The following is a 9379-nucleotide window of genomic DNA, read 5'->3' as shown; positions in this document are numbered from 1 at the left end:
GTTGCATCCATAGTACACCAACCTTGAGAGATTAATCATGTTGCTACCGCTTGTTTGTGGTTAAATTACATTTCAAATTTGAACTATGTAATTACTGTATCTGAGGCATAGTATCACTAATTAAGTTTGGCTATGATAGAATCCATCAACACACATTATATCGAAGTAGAAAAAGAAAAATGCAAAGAAAAAGAAAAATGCAAGTCACCAATTTTGCCAAGCAAGAGAGTGTTTTTCATAAGAGGTCTAAATATCAGGGAAACATTTGACTTGATGCATTGCAAAGGATTCACATCTCCACAAATGCAAAGCATGAAGAATCATAAACCAAGAACAGTTCCAAAGCTAAGAATATGAGATTCTCAAATAATTTGGCAAAATTGAACGTACTATCAGGTTGATTTTCCGGGCTACAGGATATTGAAGCACATTTTCTCTAAACTTTACTCTTATACTAGATAATGGTAAACATATCCAAGTCGGAGAAAATATGGAACTATTATTGTTTGGCTACTAGCCAATCACTCGTCGTCATCTGAGTAAGTGAACTTTACTGAGTGTGACTGCAGATCAATCTGTCCTCCTCTGTATGATCCACGTTTTTTCTTGGTTTTTTCATGCCTGAAGTTCCTGCAAAAAGAATAAGAAAATACCAGGGTGTAAACTAAAATTGTATGAATAATAACAAAACCACCAACCCTACTGAGCTTGATGATCTATATAGGAAGAGTCAGGAATCATGTAACTTTAGTAAGAATTGTGAGTAAAGCTGTAAGAATTCACAGGCAGTATGTTACCTTCCTTTAACTTGACCAAGAACTTCCTGAGCCTTTGCACCATATCCACTGTCAGCACCATCCTATAGAAACAGAGTATATGAGAATTTAAAGAAATGTGACAATACTAATACTCCTTCAGAAACCAATATCTGAAGTGTATTTACCTTGGCCCAGTAAGAATTGTCTTTGAGTCTCTCGTCAACAAATTTAGCATCATCCACTTTTACCCTCTGAAATGGAGTATTACTTTTTAGCTGCAAGAACAATAGATACTCCATTTAGTGTTTAAAAATATATCACAATCTCAGATTCAACTACCAACATAAAGAATAGAAGATGTTTGACATTTAATGCAACTGATAAAGCAGCATATATCTAATCAAACAAACATAGCTCAGTTCAGCAGTGTGCAATGCAGGACATAAATTTGACAAGAAATACTGGTTCAAAGTGCAAAAGGTGCAACATTGAAACTATCAGTTCAGTGGTGTTCAACTTGCAAAATAGACAATATCTATCCGTTCAGAAATGTACAAATTAGAACAAAATAAATGGTAAATAAATTCACAGGGAAAATTTCTGACAAATGCCAGAACAAGTTTCACATTGATGAACTTAAAGAGTTGAGAACTAAAAGAGATGCCCTCAAATATTAATAGAAAGGCCACAATAAATATCAACTTCTTGCGACATAGAAAACCATGTAGAAAGGTTGTCTTTTAGTGGCTTTTGATAGATTATTGACCTATGGTTGTTAGCTCCAGTACATTTAAATAATTACTTGAACCTAGAATGATAGAAAAAGAACAACTTCATGCTATTTCTGTCATACAGTTATCATTTCAGAAGACAATTGACAAAACCTAGTTTTGCACACAAAATCAGAATAAATGTCATCTCTAGATTTAAACAAATGAGTTAATGAAAGTAAAAGTTAAAAGTACTAACTGATGCATATACCTCCACTGAACGTCCTCCCTTTTTACCAAGGCTTCCATTCTCCATCTGCTGCCCTACCACTTCATTCTTTGAATTGTGCAAGCTACCATTTTCCATACTCTTAGCAGAGTGCTGAAGTTGCTCACCAGCATTCTCAGTAGTATCCTTGTTTTCTTTTGCATTCCTCTTAGGAACTGGGGTATTAATATCCACAGTTGACCTGTCAGATTCCACAATTTTCCCTGTTTCTACTTTTTCCGCATTGACCTTGGAGTCAACTTTTGATTTCTTACTAACAATCTCACCATCATTCTTTTCAGAGTCCAACAATTTTCTTTTCTTAGAAACTTCCTTTGTAACTTCTGTATCCTCAGACACAAGAACATTTTGATATCCAAAATCAGATGTATTAATTTCAACATCTTTCACTTTATCAGCAGATTTTTTTTCTGCTGCCTCACCAGATATCAGTTTGGACACATCAAAAGCCGATTTCTGCTTCTTTTTCTTAATTTTATGTGTAGAAACATTGTCATCCAAGGGATCCAAGGTAGCAGGATCTGTACCTTTAACTTTTCTGGCTTTCCTCTTTTCAGTTTTCTCCTTTACATTTGACGCGACGGAATTGTCTTCACAGGCCACAAGTTTGTCTTTTTTAGCTTTAACTATCTCATTGTGATTTCCAATGTCCCTTGGTAATTCATCACATACTTCCAGCACCTCCTTATGCTTCTTCTTTTTCACTTTGCGCTGTTCATTGGATTCATGGTGTTTTTCAGGAATATCAGAATTTTTAGGTGATAAATTTTCCAGTTCAGACTCTACTTTTTTTCCCTCATTGATTTTCCCCTCAATGGCCAATTTCTCATCACAGATTTTAGACGCCTCTTTTCGTTTCTTCTTTTTCACTTTGTACTGTTCATTGGATTCATGAACATGTTCTTCAGAAATTTCAGCATTGTTAGCGGATAAACCTCTCAATTCAGACTCTACTTTGTTAACCCCATCAAGTTCTCCCTGAACAAAATCAATGGCCAATTTCTCAACAGTCTTACTACCTTCATCAAATACTTTCTCTGTTTCAGACTTAAGTGTTTCAATTCCATTGCCATCAACTTGATGAGATTTCTTTCTTTTGTTCTTGTCAGTTTTTACAGAGGAATGATTTGTAATCACGTCTTGTAAATTGCTTAGATTTTTAGACACTGCATCATGCATCTACAATCAGACTAGCATTTGTTAACTGAAGAAAGCCCAATTTAAAGTAGTGCCTACCTTGATCTCTCAGCCAATTAATGATAGCTTCTGTATCACACTTACTGAAAATCACAAGTTTAAGTTTTCATTCAAAATGAGGGTCTATAAGCATAAGTCAAAAATAGGAAGAAAAAAAAAAGATCTGACATGTGCAAAATAACAGATTTTTTTAATGCATTCAGTTGGATTTATCTATAAATGGCATACACACATGTACATGCATATCACACATAAATGAATACCTACATGCACATTGCAATCACAAGTAATGGGAGATTATGTCCTAACATTCCAATTCCTCATGCTATCATGCAAGCAATTATGATTTGGATGCACAATGTCAAATAGTTTGAAAAATATAAAAAATGTAACAATGACATTGGCAAATCCCTTTTTGAGTATCGAGTGAAGAAAACTGCTAAATTAAAAAGTTATGCATGTGGCAATTTTGTTGAATGGTGTTGCTTCATCTTCTTTTGTTACACTTGAATTTTCTATAACTCAGTCTTCAGTTTTGAAGAGGGCTAACATTTGTTACACCTAGTTAATCCATTTAATACTGATTACATAGGTATCACTTCATTTAACAATGAAACACAATTAACTGAGTTTGATTGAAACCAACTGAGACTCAACTAGAACATTGGGAGAAAGAAATAACAGCTCATCTCATAATTAACCAATGACCATGCAATTCTAGCATCAATCTGGCCCATTCAGCATGAGACGTGAAGTATATGATATGTTGTCCTTGCATTGACAAAAAAAAACTGAAAGGTATTGATACCCATCTTGAATCAAGTGTCTGCTTCCATTTCCACTACATTCTTCCCATCTTTACTCTAGCTTTGCCCTAGTTTGCCTAAATAAAAAATTCCTAAATAGTCATAGGTAAAAAAATCTACAACATCAAACATTTTTCATTCACCATAAAAATGAAAGCCAGCTGTTTAAATTAAAGCTCTCAAAAGTGATAAATTTGCTTTTATTATTTTTTGAACAAAGACAAGCATAAACTCTTTACAAGGGCTTCTATCAAATCAGAGGAAATTTAAATTTTGATTTGAATCATAATTGCATTTTGGTAGTATTCTATTTTGGGATCAGGTATCTTCTGATCTGGTAATGTGTTATTTTTCCATAGTAAAATGGGGTTAATTTATTTCTGCAACAATGGTATTTCTGTCCTAGTTTGGTTGGAATATTAATCTTTAGACATCGTTGTCTCTATGTTGTATTCAGACTAGTTTGGATGGAATAATAGTCTTTAGAAGACGCCATCTCTATGTGGTATTCAGTTTTTGATTAATAAGATTTCCTCTAATTCTCTGAAATTGTTGCTCTTGTGTTCCCATTATACTACATCAACAGGTTTCTATTTTACAACTTTTCAAATTTACTTGTGACAATTTGGTAGTGATATACTGGTAGAAGACGATTCTAAGAGCTCGTCAACCTTGTGATCCAATTGTTTTCCCTACCGCTTCCCATTCCTCTATCAGTTGAGAGTTGTGTTGAGTGTATTAGGGAGATATATGTTGTTGATATTAAGAGGAAGATTGCATTGAGTAATAAAGCTTATAAAATTCAAAGTTGATGCACATTGTAAATTAAATAGTATAATATAGGTGAGTGTGCTCATCCGCATCAATCTTGAACGCGTTCCTAAAATCACCATCAAAAAGTTTCAATCCATTCTTCTGGCCCCTTTTGATGTGAGAAAAATTGTTGCTAATGTGTAAAGGATTCACTTATCATTTGATTTGAACATTAGTCCAATTTTCACTATTGAGGACTTTTATCGTACTGAGAGACAGGAAGTTTCCTCCTTGTTCGTTGATTTCCCTCTACAACACAACCAACTTAGATCTAGCCCATAAAAGGCACTTATGGCACTCAGACATTGAAAGCCCCCATCAAAGTATCCAACAATAACTAGCTCATTGGGAAAAAAACTCCCAAGATTAATGAAGTTGAACTTATATACTTTGCTCGCAAGCTGCTTGAGGTGATGGAGCAACAGCCACTAACCAATTTTCTATTGTGGTGGTATAGAACCTGTTTTGGAAAATCTCATCTCCACACTCAACGGCAAGGGGTTCTTAATAGGGAAAACGATACGATGCATAAAAGAAATCAAATAGGAAGAAATTAAAATTTTGAATTTAGGTTTGAATTGTAATTGAATTTTGACAATATTATATTTAAAAATTGAGTTTCATTATTGGTGGAAGAGTTTTTTTTAATTTTTCGTAGAGTTTCATAGGCTAAATTTAATTTCTACTGTAGTAATATTTCGTTGCTTGTTTGGTTACAATAATGTTTCAAAGCCAATTTTTAATTGTTACTAATTCCTCTTTAATTTTATGTAAGATTTTCCCCCTGTGTAAGGTCTTCTTCCCATGATGCTACGTCAACTTCAGATCCATTTTGCATATTAAACTTAATGGATGTTTCTTTTTTCGAGACAAATATCTTGAATGTTACAAGATATTCACAAGACACTATTACCCATCTTGATGAATTTACACATTTTCAAATGGTAGAAAATTCATGATATGTGATAAAAATGGGTTAAAGATACTAGGCAATTAGATTGATATTTTTCTGCAAGAATAAATCTATAGTTTTATGACTATACAAGAGCAGCTTAATGGTGTGATGAACTTAATTAAATTTATGTTAATTAATAAGTTCCCTTATTAAAAAAAAAGTAATTAAACCCCTTGGATAATGATTCAACTAAATATGATCCAACAAGAATTTGTAAATTATTTACCTCAGATTTTGAAAAGAAATTAGTAGTAGAACTAATTTTGGCTAAGAATAAATACAAGAGGTATATGCACATACCTTGGATCCAATAACTTGCCAAATAGGTCTTCTAAGTTCACAGAAGATGATTCCCAACAACCCATCTATAAGAAGATTGAATGAGAATTTAAGAAACAATTGCACTCACATATCCCTCATATGACTATATATAGAAGCAATGAAATTCTCAAATTAATTAGTGTATGGATAAATTAGATATTCCCAACAAGACATCTACAAGAAGAAAAACAAGACATATCATGACTCATATATTGTAGAGCAGTGAGGATTTTAGAAAAAATTGCACGCACACAGTCCTCATATGACAATTTACATATACGGATATACCTACTGAACCCACCCAGTAAATTAAACGAGTAGCTACTGGTAATAGCTCCGGAGATAATAAGAACACCTTATTATTAACTACAACTTATGTTTCAAATAGTCCACGGATCATCTAATTAGAAAGGTAGCGCCTACTTCTGATACGAAACCTGTAAGTATAAAATTGAAGCTGAGTGGAATTTTAATGCTCGAAACTCAACGCTAACTTAGACTCTCCATCCTACTTGTTCAATGATCTATGCATACAGTACCATTACAATCGACTATACTTCGCCCTAGTCATTCTAAGACCAAAAATATGTAAAAGACAACTTTAAAAAACCCGTCAAAGAGCGTCATGCACAATAATTTGATTAACAATTTAATCGACCCTTACATAAAGGAATTTCGATTACCTCGAGCTGGGCTTCGGACAGCAATACGGAGAGAGTCTTGGAGAAGCCATTACTGTCGAGGAACGCGGCAATCGATCTAAGGAGAGCATCTCGACCCAGTCCCTCGAGCGGCATTCTACCAACATTGGCCCCATCTAATCGGCTGATTTCCGAGGAGCGTTTCTTCCTCTCCTTCTTCTCCTTCCGGCTCTCCTTTCCGTCCACTTTGACCATGGAGGCGCCGTTTTGTTGGAGCATGACTTGGCGAGGGACGAAGCGGATCGAGGAAGGCGCTTGAGGCGAGGAGGCGAGCATGCAGATGGAGTTCTCTAGGGTTTAATGAGAAAGATATAAAACGCCGAACGAACCTTTTAATCAATCGCACCCAATAAATTATCAAAATCACCCCCATCAAATTCCCAAAATATCCTTCCGTATATTTTATTCCTAACGTCCATTCTTTTATAATAATTTAAATATTCATCTAATTAATCTTGAAGATACCTCTTCATTCATTAACCATGTGAAAAATTATATGTCCCCGGGTGATGATACCGTGGTAGAATATTTAAGTTGTCTCTTAAGATTATCATCATGTGAAAAATTATATACTTAAACGGAACTCTTAAATATTTATCTTACTATACTATTTAACGAAGAATGAGACCTTTAGTAAAAATGATAATCTCAGTTAGTTTCATTGACTATCTCTAGGGTGACCGATCTGATCCCACAAAAATTTTTCATCGGTCATCAAGATAAATCGGGAAGCGCTTCGAACCGTGAGTACCTGGGAAATAACCTAAATATCCTACCGTGACATGATAACTCTGTGGATAAAGAATTAGACCTTTAATAGAATTTTTAATTGATTTAATGAAATCTAAAATTAAGTTATGTTAATATTTTTTTCATATAAAAAATAATTTAAAATTTTATTAATAATTTAACTTTTTATCCTTCTAAATCATATGCATATAATTTAAATTTTACTATCTGCATGACTTCTTTTAGTCGTCTCAGTTTCATCAATTTTTTCATTATTTTCTTCTCCTATCTCCCTCTCCAATTTTTGTGATAACTTTCTCGTTTTTATCCTTTTATATTACAAGACATCAATTTAACTGTTTCAACACTTCTGCATATTGATAAGTCATATCAATCCATCTATATCACATTAATTTTTCTAAAAAAAATCGTAACTACATCTATCCATATTTGTATCTCATTGATTTTTTTTTAGTGATATAAGATATTCTCGATATATAATATTTATTGTAGGATTAAGATTTTTAAAAAAATAAATGATACTAATATTAAATAACGTTCATTAATTTATATGTATTAGTGCATTATATTATACCAGCAATGTGCACAATTTTTATTAAAACTCGAACACTAATCTTTTTATTTTTTCGTCGAGTAAAGCAAAGCACAAGCTGATTTTCATATTCTCTGCTCTTCTTCTTTGCCTAGAAGATTCCCTTCATTCTTTCCCCGTAACGTGTAGAGACAGATCTCAGGACACCAGGCCGTGTCAATTAAATTTGAGGCCTAAGCGAACAAAAGTAGACCTTTAATATTTATTTTTAAAATTAATTTCTTTTTTATTCTATTTCATCCGAGATTTAGGATGATTTAATTTTCAATTTTTTTAAATATTAATTTTTTAAAAAATATATATTTTTATATTAAAATTTTGATAATATTTTTTTTAAAATAATAAAATTACTAAATTCTTGAGGTGTTATTGAACATAAGACTATTAAATTTAATTTTTAAAAATTTTCTTTCTATTTAAACTATAATAATTTTTTTATAAAAAAATTGCAAGAGATTATTCTCAAGATTAAATTTTATTATAAATCTAATCATTTTTTTTTTAAATTATGGTTGGTTAAATACTATGATTACGAAAAACCTATGAAAACTGCTGATCCGGTGGTAAGAGCCCGGGACCCCCTAACGAGGGGTCAACGCCCCGTGGAGGTCAAAGGAGGGGTCAACGCTCCATGAAGGTCAAAGGGCCAGGTGGTCCGTCGAAGAAGGGTGAGCCAACCGGACTCATGAGAAAAGGGCAGGCCGATCGGTCTGCCAGTAAACATCTGATAGTAAAAGGCGCCCTGACAGGGATCGGGGTTCCGACGCTCAATGAAACAGTAAATAATGACCGAGCGGAAGGCCTAAGAGAAGGCAGGACGTAATGGGTGCGCCGCCCGGCCGACGCAGGGAATTAGGGTCGTCCGGACGACGCTCTTCGTCTAGTCAGCCGGACGGACGTCCTGGCCGGCGGTGGGTAAATAGGGACAGGAACATCTGCTAACAGCCGTCAAGTCGTATGGCTAGGCCATACTCCTAGTCTGACAACGGGGTGTCCTGTTGTCCCATCAAAGGCGCGATGGGACTGTTGCAGTATGGCGTCAGGTAAGCTTTCTGACAAACCCATACCGAGGTATGGGATGCGGACACGTACGCGCCTCGGTGGGCGTGTAGAAGCTCTTTCACCGCTCTATATAAAGAGCCGCAGACTTCGCCGGAGGTACACGTTTTACAAGCTTTGGAGCTACTTTTTCCACCACTTGCTTACCTGACTTGAGCGTCGGAGGATCGCCGCCGGGAACCCCTTCCCGGCCCGACTTCTGTGCAGGTTCGCCGGAGTTTCGTGAGACTAGCCGAAGATCTACATCAGCAACCCGGAGAGCGCCACGTGCCCAGCGTCCGTTGATTCAGCATTCGGACAGGATCAATTTGGCGCCGTCTGTGGGAACGCTCCTGCATCCGATCGGAAACAATGGACGAGGCTGGACGACAACACATGGTGACGCTTTCGAACGAGGAACTCGACGCTCTGATCGAGATAAGGGCCGC

General features: G+C 35.2%; 1 protein-coding gene across 1 annotated transcript; it reads right to left on the bottom strand.

Moving 5' to 3' along the window:
- Positions 1–354: 354 nt before the first annotated feature.
- LOC121988881 (nucleolar and coiled-body phosphoprotein 1-like) lies at positions 355–6867 on the bottom strand. The gene is made up of 7 exons (XM_042542581.1): positions 6533–6867; positions 5829–5893; positions 2994–3037; positions 1740–2923; positions 944–1033; positions 798–859; positions 355–630 (listed from the first exon to the last, which is right to left on the bottom strand). The coding sequence occupies exons 1-7, from the start codon at positions 6824–6826 to the stop codon at positions 522–524; spliced, it is 1848 nt and encodes a 615-aa protein (XP_042398515.1). The 5' UTR covers positions 6827–6867; the 3' UTR covers positions 355–521.
- Between the last annotated feature and the right edge of the window lie 2512 nt (positions 6868–9379).

The sequence above is a fragment of the Zingiber officinale genome, chromosome 6B, assembly GCF_018446385.1.
Source record: "Zingiber officinale cultivar Zhangliang chromosome 6B, Zo_v1.1, whole genome shotgun sequence".
NCBI classification, from domain to species: domain Eukaryota; kingdom Viridiplantae; phylum Streptophyta; class Magnoliopsida; order Zingiberales; family Zingiberaceae; genus Zingiber; species Zingiber officinale.
This window is presented reverse-complemented; position numbering and strand designations above follow the sequence as displayed.